At 38.9% G+C, this 23618-nt stretch overlaps 1 protein-coding gene across 1 annotated transcript in view; it reads right to left on the bottom strand.

Moving 5' to 3' along the window:
• EMCN (endomucin) overlaps nt 1–23293 on the bottom strand; it is an 81698-nt gene extending 58405 nt beyond the window's left edge. Inside the window, exon 1 of the mRNA XM_012929558.3 lies at nt 23085–23293. Within this exon, the coding sequence (XP_012785012.2) occupies nt 23085–23277 (193 nt within the window). The 5' untranslated portion in view covers nt 23278–23293. The remainder of the gene's footprint in view (nt 1–23084) is intronic.
• Nucleotides 23294–23618: the final 325 nt, after the last annotated feature.

Here is a 23618-nt window from a genome sequence, read left to right as displayed (position 1 = left end):
TGGAGACAGCTAGAACACATTAAGTTGTAAAAAGTAGATTTCTTATTTTGTCCAATGTAGTTTGCAAGATACCTGCTCAAATTTATTGCATTATAATCACGTGTTTAAACCCTGAAGAGGATAATCCGAAATTTGTTCTATGGCAAATTATTTTAGGTGATATTGCCTATAAATTGATTGCTTTATAGATACGGCAGGCTAATTATAAACAAATAGATTTTGGAGCTTGAGAATAAACAGTTGGAAAGAGCATCAATAATTATTTGAATTTGAGATTACAGAAAAGTTAAGTAATAGTAACAAAGTGACTTCTGTATGTGAAAGTCTCTCAATAGGTTAGAAATAAAATCTGTAACCTGATCTTTTTTATTCTCAAGGCAAATTCATGCCAAAACAATTAAATTTACTTTGTCAGGAAAACAGAGGTAAAAATAAGAGACAATAAAAATAGGTGTAATCCCACAGTTTTAACAGCATAAATAATCCATTTTATTCAGGTCTGAGGATATAGTATTCTGTATGATTAGGTGCTTTATAATTTTAAAGGCAAGACACATAAAATGATTAATTTTCTTGGAATTTGAATAGATAGCATTAATATTTATCTGTTCAGGTGCTAATATGCAAATATTGAATTGTTTAAAATATGTATTAAACCACTATATGTAAGTTTTTTTCCTGAATAAAATTTATGTAGTTAAATTTTCTGGCAAATCTTTATTTCTTACACTTATTTTTTATGTATAAATATGCTTTCGCTTTTTGTAATTTCATTAGGGCTAAATTCTGATTTCTTCTAACTTTGATTTCATGATTCATTTCCTTCCACTGTATAAGCACTTTAAAATCTAAGTTTAGGGCCCGGCACCATGGCCTAGCAGCTAAAGTCCTCACCTTGAACGCGCCGGGATCCCAGATGGGCGCCGGTACTGACCTCTGCAGCTCTACTTCCCATCCAGCTCCCTGCTTGTGACTTGGGAAAGCAGCTGAGGATGGCCCAAAGCCTTGGGACCCTGCACCCGTGTGGGAGATCCGGAAGAGGTTCCTGGTTCCCGGCTTTGGATTGGAGCAGCACCCAGGCATTGCGCTCACTTGGGAAGTGAATCATTGGATGGAAGATCTTTCTCTCTGTCTCTCCTCTCTGTATACCTGACTTTGTAATAGAAATAAATAAATCTTTAAAAAAAAATAAAATCTAAGTTTAATTCAAGGGACATTTTCTGTGTTCTCAGCATTTTTGTATCAAATGAAACTAACTTTTGAAAACACTACGCTTTCAAATCTGGTTGATAAAGGTTAAAATAAATGTATTTGATTGGTTCAGAAGAGTTATTTGCCTACTATGAAAGTGTTTTTGAAAACTTTTGTCAATTTTAGCACCTTTTTAGTGAGAAAATGAAAAACTGGGAAAGTGTAATGTCAAATGGCAGCCTCCTATTGATTTAATCCCAGAAACATGTGTCCAAAGTGTCGTTCACTCCTGTGCCACCTTTGTAAGTTTTTTACTTTAATTTTCTTACTTCTTTAAGTCAGCTCACTTCTTAAAATCCAACTGCTTCTTAAAAAGTGATTTATTTGTTATTATTGGAAAGGCAGATTTGTAGAGAGAAGGTATTAGGAGAAAAATATCCCATCCAATGGTTCACTCCCCAAAAGACTGCTGAAATGGCCAGATCTGTGCTGATCCGAAGCCAAGAGTCAGGAGCTTCTTCCAAGTGTCCCACACAGGTGAGGTTCCCAAGGCTTTGGGTCATCCTCCACTGTTTTCCCAGGCCACAGACAGGAAGCTGGAAGGGAAATGCAACAGCTGGGATGTGAACCCATGTCCATATGGAACGCCAGTGTTTGTAAGGCAGGGGATTCATCAATCAAGTCATTGAGCCAGATCTTTCAATTCACTTCTAAAAAATAAATGTTATAATTCTAACACAAATAAAGGATATCATTAAGCATTAATACAAGTATTAATAAATATAAATACTATGAAAAAAGTGTATTACAGATAGAAAAAATGAACTGGGAAAGGCTTTTTGTTTGGGTACTGGCTTCTTGATTTTTTAAAACTTAATTTTGATTAGGGTGGGAAGGTTAAGTATTAGGGGAAAATGGGTGAGACCATTGTTTCTACATTTTCTTTTTTTCTTCCTGTATCTGGGGGGAGAAGGGAGATAAGGAAAGAAGCCATACCCAGCCTGCCAACCACTGCTGTACCCTGGGATGGCAAAAGACCATTCGATGTCATCCCCTGGTCCCTGATGTGGGTCCTGCTCACAAGGTTTTGATAGTTTAATATTTCTGACATGCTGTTGATCTCACAACTACAAGGACAATGGAAACCTTCCAAGGTCCACTGGCTGACATAGTCCAACTTAGTCTTCATTTGCCCAGCTATTTGCTGCCAACACCTGGCTGGGGTAGTTGATCAATTTGTTCTGCCTTCTTTCCTCTGTTACGGTACTAGATGTCCTCTGAAGGCTCCAATGGATCCCATTACTCCATATTCATCTTGGTATTCCATCTATGGCTCTGTCTTTTCCACCGAGGAGGCCCAGTTCAGACACATGCACACCACAATCAGACCACAGACTTTTGTGATTCTCCCCGTGATTGGAGTTCATCTGAAGGAATCCTGAAAAAACTCATCCGAGGTGATCCAGACTTGACTCTTGAGTTAGCTTGCCAATATAGGGTCTGACTCTGCTGTCACCCACATCAGGTTATACAAACACTAGTAGTTGCAACTGCTGGGCTAGTTCTATCTCCAGCTCTATCTCCTACACAAACCAATGAGTGTTGCAGCCCAGCTTAATCCTGCCCACCACACCTTGGCATACGCCAGTGGGAGCTGTAACCTAGTAGAAGCAATCTCTAACCCTCCACCCCCACAACTCCCACAAGGCCTGTCCCTAGTGCTGGTTTCTGTCCTTGCTACTATGTGCAGCAGACTGATCCAGTTTGTCCCACATCCTATTCAGCTCTCATATATGTCAATGGGCATTGAAACCTAGCTCAACCCAACCAACCCACTACCCAGTTCACACTTATGCCAGCAGGTGCCCTCACCTGTCTAGTTAGGACACCCCAACCCTGGTTTTCATGCTCATCAAGGAGAGTTGCAACCCATCAGAGATGCCCACATTTTTCCCACTGGGGTCACCTCCAATCCTGAATCTTACAATCTCAAAATGGTTCTGGAGTCTAACTTGGCAGGACTTGTCTCCAATTCTAGCACTTGCCAGCTGATGTTATGGCAAAGCCCAACCAACCCTTACCTACTCTGGTCTATACATGATCCAGTGTGTAAAGTCATTTAGTCCAGCCTGGCTCTGCCCCGAACCCAGCTCAAATGTAGACCAAAAAGTGTTATAGTCCTGCCTGGCCTGGTATGTACCCAGTCCCAGTTTAAAACTTGCCAGCAGGAGCAATGACTCAGCAGGGCAGCCACCCCTTACTGGGCTTGCACCCTACCTCCCCTACTCTCACATGTGCTGGTGGATGCTGCGGACCAGTTTGGCACCTAACCTCAGCATTTCCTTGTGGGTGTTGTAGCCTAGTTCAGCCCAGCCTACCCCTAGTTCCAGCTCATGTTGGTGGGTGTTGTAGCTTAATCCAGCCCAGCCCAACCTGCCCCCACTCCAAGGCCTGATTGGAACTGGTTAGTGTTGTGGTCCGACCTGACTTATCCTATACCCCTTGCTGGTTCTGCATTTCCACTGGGTGTTATAGATTGGCCCATCCTGGCCTACTCCAGACCTGACCCACATTTATGCCGATGGGTACCATAACCTGGCCTGGTTTGAACTGCTCCCAGCATTATTTCCTGCCCTTACTTGTATGGATTGTATCCTGATGGAGGAGCTTGGGGAACTCCTCCATCAGGCCTCCTCCCAGTGGCAGTCTTGTACATACTGGTAGGTCCTAGTCCCAGCCCAAATTAGTCTACCTCCTGTCCTGGTAGGAACAGTGCCCTTGCCCAACCGGCCCACACCCATTCAGATTCTTAGTGTTGGCTGCTACATCCCAGACACACCTGGTCAACACCCAGAGAAAGCTCTCATGTAGTTCAGTGGGGGCAGAGGTCTAGCCTAGCCAGTCCTATACCTACCCTGGCTCTCATGAGCAGAAGTTGGTGCTGATGTCTAGCCCAATTTGGTACTGCCCAAACCCAATCCAAATCTATGTCTAGGGACACTGCAGCCACACCCGGCCTGGATTTCCATCCCCATTCCAGCTCCCATGCTCATCAGTTGGACCCACAACCCAGCTGGGGCAACCCTTCAGCTCCCCAAACAGGCCTGTCCTCAGTCACAGTGAATGTGTCAGTGGTTGCTCTGATTTGGTTTGGCATAACCCATTCCCTGTCTTGGCCTTTGCTATCAGATGCTGCATCCTGACCTATCAAGGCCACGTCCAGTCCCAACTCATTGACAGGTGCTGCAACCTGACCCTGCTCAGTCTGCACCCATCCCTGGCTCATGAAAATTAGAAGGTGTGACAACCTAGCCCAGCATGATCTACACTCCAGCCTGGCTCCTGCACCTGCCAGTGGGCTAAGGTTGGCCTGGTGCTGCCTGGTTAACCCATCTCCAGACCATTCCATAAACTTGCTGACAGGTAGAGCTACATTGCCTGGCTTGATCAACACCCAGGCCTGATTCACATGCTCCTCACAGGAGCTACAGCCCACCAGGGCAGTTTCCCAAGTTTCCCCAAAAGTCCCTCTCCCAGACCCAGATCTCACTCATGCCAGCAGGTGCTAGACCCTTACCCACTGTAGCCTGCCCATTCTGTCCCAGCATTTGTGTGAACTGGTGGATGTTGTGGCCCAGCCTGTACCACACATTCTTCTTGGTTGTGCCTCTGGCTGCTGCAGCCCAGACCTACCCAGGCCGTTCCCGGCTCCAGCACTGTAAGTGTCGGAGGGTTCTGTGGTCATGCTCAGCTCAGCGCATCTCCACCCCTAGCTCTTAAGCTAACCAGTGGAAGTTGCAGTTCCACAGGTTTGTGTCCACATATCCTCCACCCAGGATCAAGCACATGAGGGAATCTCCAGGCCTCACGCAAGCCCGCACTCCCAGGCCCCCATGAGCCTGCTGCCCCTGGCCACTTCGGCATGGAAATAGCAGCAGCCAATTTCTTGAAGTAGAAGCATTATTAAGGAGTCTTAGTGCATGGCAGAAACAGAAACAAAAACACAACAAAACTCCAGACATAAAACACAAAGCATGAACATCCTCCCATATATAAAAAAAGGAGAACATGAATAATTTGAGCAAATTTTGTGTAGTTCCATAAGCACTTATAACTAAAATTATTTCAGATACTACCAATTACATTTGGTTTTGGGTTTTGTGTACTGGCTACTGTCGCCTAAGATAAAATCAATAAAGTGATTCAATTAATTAAGAAGGATGCTATGATCTGCCAAGTTAGAGTTTCTCTATATGACAGAGTCAGACCCAACTCTTCTCTTTCCTTTGGTATCCTATCTGCCTATATTATTCACACTTGCTTTAAGATTCAAGGGCAAAGGAACCCTAAATTTTGAATTTTCAAGAATTGGTAGTATAGATGAAACATAATGAGCAAGTAGGTCCTTAATAAACAACCAATGTTTCAAAGATGGAAGAAATATTGTTTGTAAAAGAAAGCCATAAATCCTACAATAATCTATTAGCTTGCAAAAGGCTTTTAATTTTTTAATAAAAGTTTATCATTCTTTAAAGATTTTTCTTGATTTTTATTGGAAAGGCTGATATAAAGAGAAAGAAGGACAGAGAAAGATCTTCCTTCCACTGATTCACTCTCCAAGTGATCACAATGGCCGGAACTGAGCTGATTTGAAACCAGGAACTAGGAGCTTCTTCTGGGTCTCCCACAGAGACCCAGAGTTCCAAGGCTTTGGGTATCCTCTCCTCCATTCCCAGGCCACAAGCAGGGAGCTGAATGGAAAGTGGAGTCCATATAGGATCCCAGCGGAGCCCAAGGTTTTCAGTTTTAACAGAGATGGCTTTAAGATCAATAAACCAGGGCCCGTTGTGGTAGCTCAGAAGCTAAAGTCCTCGTTTTGCCTGCACAGGGATTCGATATGGGTGCTGGTTCTAATTCCGGAGGCCCCACTTTCCATTCAGCTCCCTGATTGTGTCCTGGGAAAGCAGTTGAGGACAACCCAGAGCTTTGGGACCCTGCACCCACCTGGGAGACCTGGAAGAGGCTCTGGTCCACTGGTTTCGGTTTGGTCCAGCTCCTGCTGTTGTAGCTGCTTAGCAAATGAATCATCAGACAGAAGATCTTTCTCTCTCTCCTCCTCTCTGTATATCTGACTCTGCAACAAAAATAAATAGATCTTTTAAAAAAATCAATAAACCAGAATAAGCCATCAGCCAGCAACTGACAGAATCAATATAAAAAAGATTTTATGCAGTATTTCAAAGAAACAGAAACTTAGCAATTTAAAAATAATTAAAATCAAGATTTTAAAGGATTGGAATTGGAAATATCTTTCTTTTATATAATGAATAAGCGTAAAAAAGTTACAATATAAACAGAAGAAAAATAATTAGGGAAATTTCATCTTATTTAATGGATTTCAGAGAAAACAATCCAAGAGTAATGGAGAAGCTATCTGTCTTTAGAAGTCACTCAGCATCACCTATATCTTGCTCTGTTAGACACAAATGACGTAACTCTTTCTGAAGTATAACATCAAACATACTGCCATATTGACATAGTTCTAGATAACAAAGCACAAGGATTTACTCATTGATACCATCATAAAAGTTTGATTAAAACCCTATTTAAAAATACTTCTGTCTTGAATTAGAATTTTTAAATGGAAGTGTTTAGAATTTAAATATTGTTCTGACATTATCACCAGCATAAAGCATAGTAAGCAAGCTCAAATTTGGGTTTAGGAACACATACATCAGCCTTACAACAATGACCTTGTGGCGATTGTATTTCTGCAGGCCCATAGCAAGCCATAATCCTAATATCAATCTTCAGCCTAACAGGATAACAAAGAGCTAGTGTCTCGCTGAAGATAATGAATGCCTGTAACTGGGAGAGCAATCCAAGAGTGACATCCTTCAAAAACCCATCTTACTACTAGGTGATAAGTTTGATAACTCTCACAAGCAATGTTTCTTATTTTAGATACATAGTGCTTGTGAGAATCTAAGATTCAGAAAAAAACAAATTAGGACTGGAAGGAAATAACTGACCATTGAATTACAGTTTAAAATATGCAGTAATCTTGGGTGTTCATAGGAACATGAGCATACATAGAAGCATCCAAGTTTTAAAAGATATGTGCCAATGAAGACTCTGCTTTTCCAAATGACCATGGAAATTATGTTAGAAGAGTATACATGACTATCATTGAACATCTCAATTATGCTATATCTCTTCCTAATTTTCTTCCTTTGCTGTGTCTTTAGATTTTTGTTAAAGGATAGTCTCTCTTAAATACATACCGCATTTAAGATCTTGAAAGGATTGGAGTTTCATTTATTTCCCATAATTCTGGTTATGATTACCAAGGTAACACAAAAATATAAAAATACAAATTTTCAGAAAATGAATAAATTTTATCATGGTTACAAGCAGTTGTAACCATGACTAAGATTTTAAGGTGTAATGTTACCAGCAGCTCAGAAGCCTCCTGCAAACCTTCTGATACGGATGACATTCTTCCACGTGTCCACTGGAAGCCACTAATCTCAGGGTAACATGACTCCTGATCTTGGCTTTAGAGAGCAACTCCTTATGCGTTCATCTGAAAATGATGGAGTTTAAATTTGACTATTTTCACTTTTAGGTAAATGGCAATATTTATGGGTAGTTTTCTTTTTTGCTCAATACAATTTATTCTTTTTATTTTATTGATTATAGTGATGATGTATCGTCAGTACGGTTGTCACTTTACTGAATGGATGAACTGCAATTTATTCATTGTGCAACTGAAAGGCATCGAGCTGTGACCAATTTTTGATCCTAAGAATATGCTTTTGTGAATGTTTTTGTGTATGTATACATGTATTATAATCATCATTATAGTCATGATTTTCTTATTTTCTAATTATTATTTTTCTAATACTGATTTATAGCATGATTACATGAAACAAAGGGAAGATAAAATTAAATGTTTAGTTATTTTTTGGAAAGTTGAATGCAAAATATTGAACATAGTATATGAGCATATTTTTTAACCAGGTATTAGAGTGTCTGATATTATTAAAGTGTGGGACAAATTCTATGCATACAAATTTTCTCAAGTTAAATATTATAAATCTGCTTTGTGAATTTTTGAATCTCTTTATCCATTATGTAGTATAAAAATAATCAAAGGAGAAGTAGGGAGGGAAATGGTTGAGAAGGAGTTGTCTTTGCAGAATATTGGATTTTATGGGTTTTTTTTCATCGAGTCCTATCCCCATTTTCTCTACACCCAAAGAAAAAGACTTGTGTATCCCCTCAATTCAGACCAATCTTCACAAGCAAATCCCACAGTTCACTTATAACCCAAATACAAGCCTGGCATCTGATGTAAGCAAAAGAGATTCAAGAATGAAAATTACTGCCTTCCCTGCTATGGCTTAATTCCAGTAGAGTTGTTACTGTGCAGAGGATAAACTTTTCTTGGCAGACATTGTTAGGGTTAAAGATACAGTTAAAGATAGATAACTGATCCCTGATGGACCAAAACGAAGGGAGAGAATGACAGTGTGGATTTGGGGTTATTAGAGTTTAAAGCCTTGGGGCTACTTGGGAGCATCCAGATCCTCTAGGTTAATCCAGGAACCCCAGTGCTTTGGCAGGAATAGCCCGTGTATTCCCAAAATGGAGATCAACCTTATGAGTCAAGATCTGCAAGGGAGAAAAGCTTCAAGTGACTTTCGAGGGGCCCATGAAACTATAACATTTAGTAGTGCCAGCCTATGAACATACCCTTTATAGTTCCTTTCACTCCTATCTCTACTAACTCTACTGTCAACCTGGAATGGTTAGCAAGAGGAAATAACAAACAGAAAGAAAGATTTTTAAAATATGTTCCAAATTGACATGATCAATGGAAAAGAAATCTTACTTAGTATTTTGGATTATATATTTTAGTTTTGAATTAATACACTCTGCGAATGCAGTTATCCATAGAAATGTCTGTTTCTTAAGTGTGAACAAAAGGTCATGGGGTTTCAATAGTTTCATAAAGAATAGGGAATTTATGTTAACCAGAATAATAAATAATAAGAGATGGTGGGTAATAAAATAATTTTAACCATGCTTTATGATTGGTAGTTTCTATATTCTTCAAGTTGTTTTGTAAGTTTTATGCTTTTTTGATTATGAAATAAGAAGAGGAAAAAGCACTAAATTATTAAAGCCATATTTTAATAAAAGCATCTGGTTTTAGAAAAAGAAAGTTGATGCTTAAAATATACTTTCAAATCTTATAAGTTGATCTTGCCCAATCCATGATATGGAATGACTTCAAACCTTGTCACGTCAGTATTCATAACACCTGCGTAACAACTACAAAGATGGTGCTTGCTTTGTAAATGGTATATCTTAAATGCTTAGAGAAAACACTGAAGGTGGCTGAGGAATTAAAGTGAATGTTCACACACATGGGAGAGAAGTGGATGAGAGGATTAGATGGGGTAAGTAGTAATGGAGATATTCCTACAGGAAAAATGGGTGCTCTCAGGTGAAAGAAACCCCCATGATTCTGGTCTAACTGAATAATATCTTGAATGTCCACTAGGCCCCAAGTTGCTGGAAAAAAACTTAAAAATAGGGTCATTTTCTCTTTAATCACTGCTAGAATTATTTGTGATATTCTAACATTTTAAAATATTCATCTGCAGTAATCTAACACTGTGTGACCATGCAATACACACAGGAAGCTTTTATGCCAGTGAACTTTGTGAGAAAGGCAACTAAATTCTGCCTGTAACTTATCCCTCTTATACAAAATTAAATCAGAGTTGATCAAACATCTGAATGTATGACATGATACCACCAATTATTAAAGGAAAGTTTAGAGATAACTCTGTAAGATATTGGCATACACAAAGCAATCTTGGCCATGAAAGCAAAAATAAACAAATGGGATTACATCAAGCTAAGAAGTTTCTGCATAGCAAAGAAAACCTTCGATAATGAAGCCACCAACACAATGTGAGAAAATATTTGGAAATTATGAATATCATAAAAATTAATATTCAGTATATATTAAATGCTCAAAAACCCAACAACAAAACAGACAATCCAGCTAAGAAATGAATAAAAAGCATGAACAAATATGTTTTTCAAGGGATGAAATACAAATGGCCAATGGACATAGGAAAACATACTCACAATCACTAATTTTCAGAGAAGTACAAGTATGAAATCAAAATGATGTTTCATCACATTCCAGTTAGAATGGTTATTATCAAACATCCAAAAATAATAAATGCTAACAAGGACATGGAGGTAAAGGTACCCTAGTACTCTGTGGGAATGTAAACTAATATAATCATTATGGAAGACAATATGAAGAGCCCTCAGAAATCTGAAAATAGATCAACCATATGACCCACCCATCCCACTTCTGGGAATTTATTCAAGTGAAATAAAATCAGCATATAAACTGGTTGTTTCTACCTTCAGGTTTCCAGCAGTTTAATTCACAGTAACTGGGACTTGAAATCAACTGATCTCCATCAGCTGATGACTAAAGAAAGAAATTGTGGTGTATACACACTATGAACTACAACTCATCCATAACAAAGAATGGAATACTGTCTTTTGCAACAAAACAGATGCAACTGCAGGCCATTGTTTGTGAGACAAGTCACCATCAAAAGGTTAATTCATGTTTTCTGTATGTTGGATATGTGGAAGAATGAAACTGACACATTATAATATGATTATTCTTTATGCATTTGTCTAAATTCCTGTGAAACATCAGTCTGTATTTTTTATTTGTTGAGCATTATGTCTGTGGTTATAAACTAAATTGATATTATGTTACTATAAAAATTAGAGAGAAAAAATATAAGTAAATGAAGAAGGAGTATTCACAGAGGATGGGTAGAAAAGAAATATGGTTGTCTCCTTACAAATTTATCTGCAAACTATCTACACAGTATTTGAAATTTATTTTCTATATTAATAAAAATGGAAAATGATAAATGAGTTTCTATTAAAATACTAACATATTTCACTTGGAAGTTATGAAATACACAGAATTTCAAAGGTGTTTTTCATTGTTCTATAACACCAATACTTCAAGGACAGTTCAAAAAAAGTTCATGAAAAATGTCTTTTATGAAAAAATAACTGCATATGCATGCACTTCGAAAATGCTTTTGCATCAAAATAAGCTTCTTTTTCTTTTTTTATAAGATGAGGAAAATCACTTTAAGCAAATAGGCAATTTGAGAGAATCTATTCATACTACACTTGAATATGATAAAGCAAAGTCACAGAGATCTGAATCTCATTTCTGTTGCTTGGTTGGATAATCTTAAAAGTGTCTTTTTAAATTTTAAGTTACATTTGTTAAATTTTTGGCAGGCAGCATGATAGAGTAACACACACATAGAGAATATACATGTCCTGGGGAGAGAGAATGAGAGTGAGAGAGATAGGGAGAGAACCTATTTTTTACCTCTTGGTTCATCCTGCACGTGTCTTAAACAGTCAAGTCTGAGCCAAGCCAATGCCTGGAGCCAGGAATTCCACCATGAGGATACATGTGAGTGGCAGAAATCCAAGTACTAAGCTATTGCGTCTGTGCATTTTCAGGAAACTGAATAGGAAGCAGAAGTGGGAATTCATCCCACCCAATCTGAGGTTGGAGTTTGACCTTCTTCACCACAATGCCTATTCCTAAACTCATTCTTCAATTCTCATTGTGCATAAAATTTTTGAAATACCTTCATGGGTCAACAAAAAGGAATGTTCTCTTTCTCTTAGTATCATAAGAAGCTAGAATAAGAAATTTAGGCTAAGCATGTTTCACATCCTAGTAAATTTCAGCATACTCAGAAACTAGATTGAAACTTGTTTGTCACAGAGTCAGTCAAATTGGAGGTCATAGTAAGAAGAACTTCACTTTTACTAAAAGGCTCAACCTCTCAGATTGAGCAATACTCAGCTTTTTTTTTTTTTTTTTAAGATTTCTTTCTGTTTATTGGAAAGGCAAATTTATGGAGAGAGAGAGAAACAGAAACAAAGAACTTTCATCTGCTGCTTCACTCCCCAAGTGGCTGCAATGGCCATAGCTGAGCCAATCCAAAGCCAGAAACCAGGAGCTTCTTTCAGGCCTCCCAGGTGGGTGCAGGTTCCCAAGGCTTTGGGCCATTTTCCACTACTTTCCCAGATCACAAACAGGGAGCTGGAAGGGAAGTGGAGCAGGTGAGACAGGAACTGGCAACCATATGGTATTCCAGCAATTATAAGGCAAGGATTTTACCACCAGGGTGTTGTGCAAAGCCCAATAGTCAGTACTTTATAAAAATATTTGAGGATACTGACTTTTTCAGACTGAAAAATCAGATAATAACATTGAATGCAAATACTCTTTTGCTTATAAATTTGAGTAATTATTGCACAGAGTAAGTTAAATAATGAGCAGATTGGAAAGGCATTCAAGAAAATACACCCATTGGCACAATATTTTGTAACTTTATATATTATGATTAAAAGGTTTATTTACCAATCATGTTCCTTTTTTTTTTTTTAAAGATTTTATTATTATTGGAAAGCCGGATATACAGAGAGGAGGAGAGACAGAGAGGAAGATCTTCCGTCCGATGTTTCACTCCCCAAGTGAGCCGCAATGGGCCGGTACGTGCCAATCCGATGCCGGGACCAGGAACCTCTTCCGGGTCTCCCACGCGGGTGCAGGGTCCCAAAACTTTGGGCCGTCCTCTCCTGCTTTCCCAGGCCACAAGCAGGGAGCTGGATGGGAAGTGGAGCTGTCGGGATTAGAACCAGCGCCCATATGGGATCCCGGCGCTTTCAAGTCGAGGACTTTAGCTGCTAGGCCACGGTGCCGGGCCCCAATCATGTTTCTTGAATCATTTTCTAGAATCCCATACAAATTCTTTAGTAAAAAAATATCATGTTTGGCCCTGTGTGATAGCTTAATTCACTGAATCCTCACTTTGCAAGTGCCAGGATTCCATACAGGTGTCAGTTTATGTCCTAGCTACTCTGCTTCTCTGTATATGGCCTGGGAAAGCAGCAGAGGATACCCAAAAGCCTTGGGACCCTGCACCCAAGTGGGAAGCCTGGAAGAAGTTCCTGGCTTCTGGCTTCATGTCAGCTTAGCTCCAGCCTTTACAGCCATTTAGGAAATGAATCAATGAATGGAAGATCTTTCTGTCTTTCCTTCTGTTCATAAATATGATCAGCCTTTCCGATGAAAATATATAAATCTTTAAAAAACATTATTTAGCTATTTTTATGTTGTGTCAATGATATTATTTAAATATTTGCTGAATCTACTTGGAAATAATATGACTTTCCTAAGAGGTGGAATATTATAAACTATAGGGCTTTAAACCCCTAAAGTCAGCCAAAGTTATGGCATCCCACTGAAGACACAGTGGACATCTTTCTCTGTCCACATGTTACCTCACATGATCCTTCTGAAAACATGATACATACAGTCATGGGAGCAGTGTGCTGGCTGACACAGCAATGGATGAAATGAATGCCAACTAGAGAGCCTTATGGGAAAAGCAGTAATGGTCACATCTACTGAGAGACTGATGTGATGATCTCCACTGAAATATTCTATAAGACTTGAAGCCAGTTTCAAAAATCATTTTTTTCCATACACTTGCTCAAAATTTGAGCAACTTATAAGTGGCCTTTCTAGATATAATTGACCCATTTTTCCTCAGCTAATACTGTTTTTAATGCTTAGATTTAAAAATTTATTTCTTTTCTTTATTTAAAAGGCAGAAAGAGATGTATAGGCAGATATGAAGATCTCTTCTGTAGTGGTTCACTCTCTGGGAGCCTGCAGCAAGAACGGCTGGGCCAGGTCAAAGCCAGCAGTCTGGAACCCAATCCTGGCCTTGCACATGGTTGGCCGGGCCTCTGTGCCATCATCCACCACTTCACATGGTACACAGAAGCAGGGAGCTGGAATCTTGGCCAGCAACAGCATTCAGCTCAGACTTACAGTCTCATTATGTGCAACAGTCCAAAAAAGCTCATCTGCTGAGAGACTTTATCCTATTACCCAGCAGGTAATAGAAATCAGTGATCTACATGAATTCAGTAGCAGGGAAGGAGATGCTGCACAGAATTTGAACATCATTTCTAACATACTTCTGTTTTGATGGTCAGTGATTTCTAATGTTTTTCTTACAGGTGAAAAGGAAGTTGGAAAATTGCTAAGACAAAGAATACATGTGACATTGATTAGATAATTAAAAGTTGAAACATTTACTTGAAGCTTGAAAAATATCTTTAGCAATGGCAAGGAAAGGAAGGACCATGATATAGTAAAAGTTTTTTGAAACACCATGTATTCAATATTGTCCTCAATTTTAAGAAAATTATAATCCACAAAAAATGGCCAAAGACTTTGCTTCTGAAAATTACTGAATCCCTTGAAAATAGGAATTTCAGTGTGGAGAATATTCAAACAACTCAAATTCAACATACCGTATGATCCAGCAATAGCACTCCTAGGAATATATCCAGAACACTCGTTTTATGAGAAACCAACATGCACTCCTATGCTCATAGCAGCACAATCAGTAATTGCAAAAACATGGAAGCAACCAAAATGCCCATCAGCAGAGGATTGGATAAGAAAGCTATGGTTCATCTACTCCATGGAATACTGCTCAGCTATTAAAAAAAACAAAATGCAGTTCTTTGTGGCCAAATGGGCCAAACTGGAAACCATAATGCTAAGGGAAATGAGCCAATCCCAAAAGGTTAAATACCACATGTTTGCCTTAATTTAAGATGATGTGATGTTATGTATAACATGTTATGTTTTGAATGTTATATGTTGTGTATAAACTAAAATTGAAGTGTAGGTGAGGTGGTCACAGAAGGTGACTGGGAACTCGCATTTACTTTTAACATATTGGTTACTCATTACTATGTCAATTAATTCCATAATGATGTAAATTTTTGCTGATGGTATGTTGGAGCTTTCAATTGACTGGGATGATACTCTGCTGGCTCTGTCTTCAGACCAGAGAGGGTATACCTAAGAAGCCGTTGAACTTGACTGGACAATAAGATGCTGGACTCTATGTTTGGTATACGCTTGCAATGGGGGAATCTCAACTGAACTTGAGCTGTGGTTATGCAACTAGGTGGAGGAATCCACCATGGTGGGGGGGTTTGGGGAGGGGTGGGGAGAACCCAAGTATCTATGTAATTGTGTCACATAATACAATGTAATTACTGAAGTTAAATAATAAACAATTAAAAAAAAAAGAAAATAGGAATTTGGAATAATCACTTTTATTTTTAAGTAGGGACCATTAAAAATAATATTGAAGAAAGAATATTAAAGAAATTATTTTGGATTAAATACATTTTACACCGATTTTGTCCTGCATTTAGTTACCATTCCTTTAATAAACCCTTCACGTTAAGTAGGAGATGTTGATACAGATCTCCTAAGCTGAATAGATTTGGTAGGCAAAATAATCAAACCTGCAACACGTCATGTTACCTAAAGGACACATGAAGTAATGATGTGAAATACTCATCTAATTCTTTGTAAATTCTCTTTTTTGTAAACTTAGATTTGAAAAATAATCCTCTGTATTTTTGAGAGTTGGCTAAGAATAAAGTATCTTCTTATACATTTTACCCTCAAAAGAAAAGCAGAACCAATTTCACTTAGATATCCTTCCCAAAACTGTATTCACAGTAACTTCTTCCAAATTTCTTCTTAATTCCTGTTACCTAATACTGTACTGTGCAGCTATTCCTAGTATATTTTTTAATGCTTGGACTTTAAGACTGAATACTCTTTGATAAACCTTTTTTCATGCATTTCATGATCTTTTCATAGGCTGAAATCAAAAGAATCTACTTAGACATTTGTCATATTCTATGATTGATACATATCATTTTCCAAAGTCAAGATGGTAAATTATAAGTGATATTCATAGGGAGAAATTAACAATAGGAAAAATGAGGCAACTATTTCATTTATTTATATTCAAATAATATTGATCTATGCATTTGTAGTTGTTACTGATGTAGCAAGGACACAGCCTCAACCTTATGCCCTGGGAAATTAAATAGGGAGTTTCCACCAGGGAGCTGCTTGTATATTCCAAAAGACTGGGATAACCTGTACATCGTACTACTCTCTGCCTCATCCTCCACAATCTATCCAATCAGTTAGTCCCTAGGGAACAAGGCCTATCAAGGTTGAAATGCCCATGGAAAGCTATCCCCAGTTCCACTTAGCTTCCTATTTCTCCAAACTCTTCCACCTCCACTCTTTAAAGAGCATCCCAAGACCCACAAGCTATAAAATGCCGAGCCTGTAAAAGGATTGGGCTGCAGCCTTGAGTCCTTCTGTCTAAAAACATGCAAATTTGTTTCTCTCTCTCTCTCTTTTTAAAGATTTATTTATTTTTATTACAAAGTCAGATATAGATAGAGGAGGAGAGACAGAGAGGAAGATCTTCCATCCAATGATTCACTCCCTAAGTGAGCACAATGGCTGGTGCTGTGCCAATCCAAAGCCAGGATCCAGAAACTTCCTCCAGGTCTCCCACGCTGGTGCAGGGTCCCAAGGCTTTGGGCCTTACTCCACTGCTTTCCCAGGCCACAAGCAGGGAGCTGGATGGGAAATGGAGCTGCCAGGATCAAAACCAGCACTCATCTGGGATCCTGGCACAATCAAGGCAAGGACTTTACCACTAGGCCACCGAGCCGGGCCCAATTTATTTCTCTAATAAACATGATTCTGGTTGTAAATTCCTACCCCACCTCTTTCTTTGTTTCTTGTCTCTTTCCTGTTACTACACTAGAAAGTTTTTTAATTTTGGCTCCTACTTCCATGGAATTTACAGTCTGGTAGAGAAGATCAGATTTTCACATAAACAAGTATAATAGAATCAGAAAATTTTGTACCATATGGGAATTAGAAATAAGAACATTCTGGAAGAAGAGAAATGGTTTCTCTACATTATTCATGTTACACTGGGTAGTACTAAAAATTTACTGGTTACAGAGAACAGTCACCCTTCACCATCACCATTGGCTTCAACCATTTGTTTTTCAATACTTTCTGACCTGTTCTGTGGCTTAGCTTTCTACTTCTGATTTTCAAATAATCCTACCTCCACAATAAAATTACCTTCTCCCTCATTGCCAAACTCCAATGTTCTCATTCGTTAAATCTCTTCCTAGACTTCTCTTTCCATTTCATTGACCTACACTTAGAATTATAATAACATTTGAGCTAGTTTATTTGATTTTTATTTCTCTTGATACTCCGATTTATATTATAATGACAGATAAGTCTTCGAATGTATAGCCCCAATCCAAAGCATATAGTTTCCATATTCACAGCTTCTAGACTAAAAAGTTGAGTCAAGTTTTTTTCATCATAGTAATCATTATATCCTAATACTGTATTCAAAAACATTTGGCACGGGACAGTGGCGGACTAGGCTGAATCAGTACATGTTGTCCACTGGCAAATCCAAACACCAGAACAGAGAGTGGGTTGGGCTGGATCTGGTTGCGACAAAACCAGCGTACAATGTGGAATGTCAGGACAAGGTCACCGGTACTAGATTTGACTGCAACGCCCAGCCAGCACATGTGAGAACCAGGAGGGGCAGAGCTGGCATGGGAATTTAGGGGCTGGTCCCCTCACTAGACTACTACTCCCACAGGAGAGCGTGGGCTGGTCTGGGGACAGACCACACTAAGCAGGGCTACAACACCTGTGCGCCACATGGGTAAAAGACCAGGGGAAAGCCAGGCTGAGCAAATTATCCCCTGCTGGGGCAAGCCTAAATCAGAATGGATGAGGGATGCAAGGAACTAGTTGTAACACCAGCTGGCAGAAGCTGGCTCTGGGGACTAACTCTGTTAAGTCAAATCGCGGTACCACCCGATAAGTGCATAAACCGGGATGGTGAGTGACCCAGGAAGGAAACCTTGGGTTCCTCCCTTCTGGGTCACTGCTCCCGCAGGAGGACACGATAACTTGGAAGGGGGCTGGGGTGACTAGACAGAGAGGAACACAACAACATCGGTGGGGGCAGGATGGCTGAGCTGGCTAGTTAGAACTAAGTTTTAAAACCCAGGGACAAATACAAGAGCTAAATGGGATATGGGACAGACTGGACTAGTCTGCTATATACACAGGCAAACCAGGATAGGGGGAAGGCCTAGTGGGGGTTATTGTGGATCGCCCTGACTAGGCTTCAGCCCCACTGGCTGATACAAGTGCCGAGTACGTGCTAGGCAAAACCAACCTAGTCTGCAACACCCACTGGTTCCAGAGCAACTTCAGTCTGAAAACAAAATCAGCCCAGGAACTGCACCTACAAACTCATTGTGGCGATGACCAGCTGGACTCAGAACGCTAGCCAAAATAAGACAGAGGACGGAACGGGTCAATCAACCATCCCGGATATATGTTGGCAGCGAAATCTGGGCGAATGAAGACTCTATGATGGACAGTGTCAACCAGTGAACTCTACAACAACCTCATCGAGATGGGAGAGGCGAGACTGGCAGTGATTCATAACTAGAGAAATATTAAAACCAATAGGGGTTGTTCGCAGCTAAATAGTCTCCCCAAGAAGCTGATCAATCCATCTGGACAATGAGCAGCTGGACTATATGCTTGGCATCTGTTTGCAGGGGAAGAATCTTGATTAAATTTGAACTGTAACGATGCAACGGGGTGGGGGGGTTCACCGTGGGGGAGGGGCATGGGAAGGGGTAGGGGGGAACCCCAGAGCCTATGAAACTGTCACATAATGCAAAATAAAAAAAAATAAAAAAAAAAACTTGTTTCCAAATAATTAACTGTGCTCAACTTGTGACCTTACATTTCTGGACTAAACTATGCTAATTTTTAATCTTTCTATTAAAAATTTCATCCATCTAGAACCTCCTGACTTTTAAACTTTTTCATTATTATTGTTTCCCATGATATTATTTTGTAGGTATGGGATTCTCCCCTCCATCTTACCTTTCTGCATCCCGACTCTCCTCATCAACACCATTACCCACCCACCCCCATATTATTACAATAGTATAGGTCTATAGCAACAGTCACAAGATCCCACTATTTAAGTGTATCATGAGATTGTGGGGATAATCAATGGTAGAAAATCTGGTATCCTATTGTCAAGGTGTATTTAGCAGTGTCAGTGGGTGTCCTTCTTTTATTCAGGAGTTGAATGCATATCAAATGAATCTTCACTTTTTGGTAAGCTAGTCCCCATTATACAGTTCCTCTATGAGAATATATGTATATAAATTTTTATTTATATATCCATTGATTTTGTGTTTTGCATGAAGATTGCCTTATATCAGAGAGAACACAGGATATTTGTCCTTTGGGGACTGGCTTATTTCATTAAACATAACGGTCTCCAGTTGGGATCATTCTGTTGTAAATGGGAAAATTTCATTCTTTTTAATGGCTGAGTAGTATTCAGTGGAGTAGTGCCACAGTGTCATCATCCATTCCTATTTCAACAGGCATCTGGGTTGGTTCCATGTCTTCGCTCTTATGGATTATGCCACTATAAATACAGGATTCAGGTCACCTTCTCATATGCGAATTTCACATCCTTTGGATAAATTCCCAGGAGGGATAGCTGGGTAATCTGGCAGATGTATTTTTAATTGCTTAGCACTCTCCATATGACTTCCATATGAATTAGCCTATACTCTACCAACAATGGAATAGGGTACCTTTTACCCAACCAACATCCATGCCAACGAGTGTCATTAGTTAATTTCTGAATGTAGGCCTAACTCCAGTGAGGCTGGAACCCCTTATTTTAAAACTTCAAGGTTTGTTTTGATGTTTCTATACCTAAAGCAAACTAATCACACATTTTCCACAACATTCTTTCTCTCTTGAAGTCTATAGCATCAGGAAGTTTGCAATGACTTGACATATCCACCTCTCTCCTCCACTCTAGGGAAAGTTGTATTGATATCTGTAAACTCATGGCATTTAGCATGCTGTGTACTTACAATGTATTCAATTTTTCATTTCAGAAAATTGAATGTTTAGTCATCAACAAATGAATTTCTCCCAGCAATTACAAGTTTCCCCAGATACCAATAGACTGGTGCCTGTTCCTGCTTACCTAAAACACTTTAATCATTAGTAAATTAACCTAAGTTCCAAGGAGCAAACAATATTTAAATAATAACTTCATATTATTTCTAGAAGCATCTTAATCTTGGAACATTTCTTCCTTTAATATCTTTTGAGCCAGTCAATCAAAACCTTACCTGTTTAGATTTAAGAAACCATAGGGTTTGAAGAGCTACTGCTGAGATGTTCAATTTTAAATATAATATGCAAGAGATTATGAAATATTATACATGTTTCAATAGAACAACTTTGCAACTGGGAGACTGTAAAATGTTACAACACCAATGAAGCAACAAGAAGTCACACACTGCCACCCTGCCACAAAGAAAGATCCTCTTGGTTTTCACAAACAGCATGGAACAATATATTTCATTTGTTTAAATACAAGACTGAGTAAGATGTCAGAAAGGAAAATAAAAGGTTAATTGCTCCAGAAGATCATTATTTAGAAATCAATTAAGATACCAAACCATATAAACCTACTGGACTACTTGTAAATTTAAATATCTTCTTCCTATCCCCAATATTTAACTCAGCTTGTGAAATGTGCTAATCATTGTAAGTTTGGGGAGCACATAAAGCTCGGAAATCAATGTGCTTCTGGTACAAAGGATTAAGGAAAGAATTTACTAAATCAGCTTAGGAAATGCTTCATTTCCTTTCCCAATCTGCAAAGGAAAACACAAAACAGAGCCAGGTGCAACAAAATCCTATACTTGGTGTGGGAAAAATCTCTTCCAATTCCTCCTAGGCACTATTTAGATGATCAAATTATGCTTCTAAACTATAACTTCGTTTCTTAATACAAGTGGGGTTGTTGTTGTTGTTGTTGTTGTTATTTTCTTACAGATACTGTCTTGTTAGCAAGCAGAAAAACTGGAAGAAATCAGAATTTGTTAACTATTGTCTTTGTTCAGAGAGAAAATTCTTTTTCATGAGCTGGCAGTGAATTAGAAACAAACACACTGTTAACATTCAACTCATTATTAGTGAAGTGAAAGAACTGAATTTCTCCCAAACAATCAGTGGTAGAAAAATCTTGCAGGCATCTCTGGGCTGTCCCTCACCTTCACTCCCTCCTTCTGGCTACATTTGGAGCCAACTTCTATTAATCCTATTCCACTTTGCTTTCAAAAGGAATAGAAATCCACTTAAGGGTTGGCATTCCGGCGAAGCCTGGCCCTGTTGATAATTGCGGATCTGAAATGGGGAGCAGCCTAACACAGATGCCTTTCTGCCATCCAGGAATGTGTTTGTGAACAGTGGTTTCCATAGCATCAGGGTTGCTATCCATCTTTCCCACACATATTGAAGAGTTATTTATGCATTGATGCTTTGGTTTCTGCTGCACCTCGTAAATATCCTTTATTTTTAAAAAGTCAGAATCTTAGTAATTCTGCCAAGTTCAATGTTGTGGTCACTATACTCGCCACTTAGCCTCAAAAATTGCAAGATGCATGGTTTAGGTAAGCAAACAAATGTGATTTTGAAGTAATGCAGAAATTGCCCTAAACATGTGTACATTGAGAAATTCACCAAAAAAAAAAAAATGTTTTCAGAAGGATTGTGATTTTTGAATATTATTTTTGTAAATTTTAATTCTGTACCTAATGAATTTTGGAAAAGAATATGAGTAATGTACTCTCGGAATGCATATGGAATGCATGAAATCAGCTCTCTTTTTATTAATAAAAATAAAAATATTTGAAAAAAATGTGATGTTTGTCCCTCTGCTCTACACCCTCCCACAGTTCATTAGAGCTAGAATGAATCTTTCCCAACTGTGTTTATGATGTTTTATACTCTCACTTTCATGCTTATTATATCTGTCTTGTATTTAAACCATGTAGTATTTTTCCCACTGTGTACAAGGACAATCTATTATTCATACTGTCCAAAACAGAGTGGAAGGCTAACAAACATTGATAAAAATTAATTACTTATCTGGAAACATGTAAGAATAATTAATAGTCAAGTGACATCACTTTTTGTAACTGATCATTAGCATAGTATGGTCTTATGTATGTACATATGTATTCTTATCTGTTTCCTAATTTGCAGTCAATGAGTAGGGTTTCTATGTCTATGTCTATGAATTCCTGAAATCTTATGCCAATGTTATAGTTTCATGAATGTACTTAGATGCACACACATTTAGGACAAGGAAATTGTATAAACTTTAACCAAATGGCTCACCCTCTACTCAGCTCACCCCCTCAAGGTATTCTGTTTCACTTCCTTAAAACAATTTCTCCTAACTGGTCAATCTAATAGAGCTGGAAGATAGATTGGACAAATACAAGCTAGCACCTACTGTACAATATTCCTCTTTATAACCTTTCACTCATACTCAGATATGGCAATCTTTCTAGGTTTAAAAACTAAAAGATACATTTTTGAGAAATAATACATTTTTCATCAGTTGTCTAATCCCAGAGTGTTATGCTTAAAAAATGCCATTATATGTTTTCCCAGTACCCTTATAATTCTTCTCAATACGCTTCACAGCCACTGCAGGCAGCAATGTTTCACCACAGTAAAAACAAACACCCAGCCTAGGAAGCTTCTCTACTCATTCTAATTTAACATCCACTGGCTCAACTCAGATTAACTGACCTGCCACCTCAGTAAGCTACAAGAAGCTTCCTAAAAAGTAACCTGAGGCCAAAATAGCCCCCTCGTGGTGTCTAGTCAACGCTATTATAAGACTGAAAGGAAGAAATAGTACCTTTGCTGCCTTCACCGCTGCAAACACTGGACAAAAGAAGAAAAAGAAGCGTCCTTTGCAGTACTTCCATGATGTCTGTGTCCCGTCTCAGTGGCTTTTCTCCAGAGGCAAGCAGACACAACTGTCTCCCAGACTGCCAAGGCCTTGTTAGCAAATGGAAAAGGTGTGTTGACTGTGAGCAGCCGCTGCCCATTCCTACTTATTTTGGGGGCTCTGATAAAGAACGGGAGGAAATACACAGACTCCCTTTGGGAGTTCAGCAGAGAGGAGATTTATTGTTTCAGTCCCTTACAGGAACTCTTTTTTTTTCCTCCTCTTCCTTTGGCAGCCTCTTGTGTTTTTGTTACTACATTATTTTGTTCTTCTTCAACGAAAAGGTCAGGACAGGTTTTGAACAGAAACAGATCCTTCTTGAGAGTGGATACCAAACTTTCTAACTTGGGTTGTGAAAGTGTGTTTTGGAGTGGCTTATTCAATGGTCTCACTATGCAGCTACTCGATTGAGAAAGAGGCTTCCACTGTCTGTAACTCAAA

Source organism: Ochotona princeps, chromosome 7 (assembly GCF_030435755.1).
Source record: "Ochotona princeps isolate mOchPri1 chromosome 7, mOchPri1.hap1, whole genome shotgun sequence".
Taxonomy (NCBI): Eukaryota; Metazoa; Chordata; class Mammalia; order Lagomorpha; family Ochotonidae; genus Ochotona; species Ochotona princeps.
The sequence above is the reverse complement of the archived record's forward strand: the minus strand, read 5'-3'. Positions and strand labels throughout refer to the sequence as shown.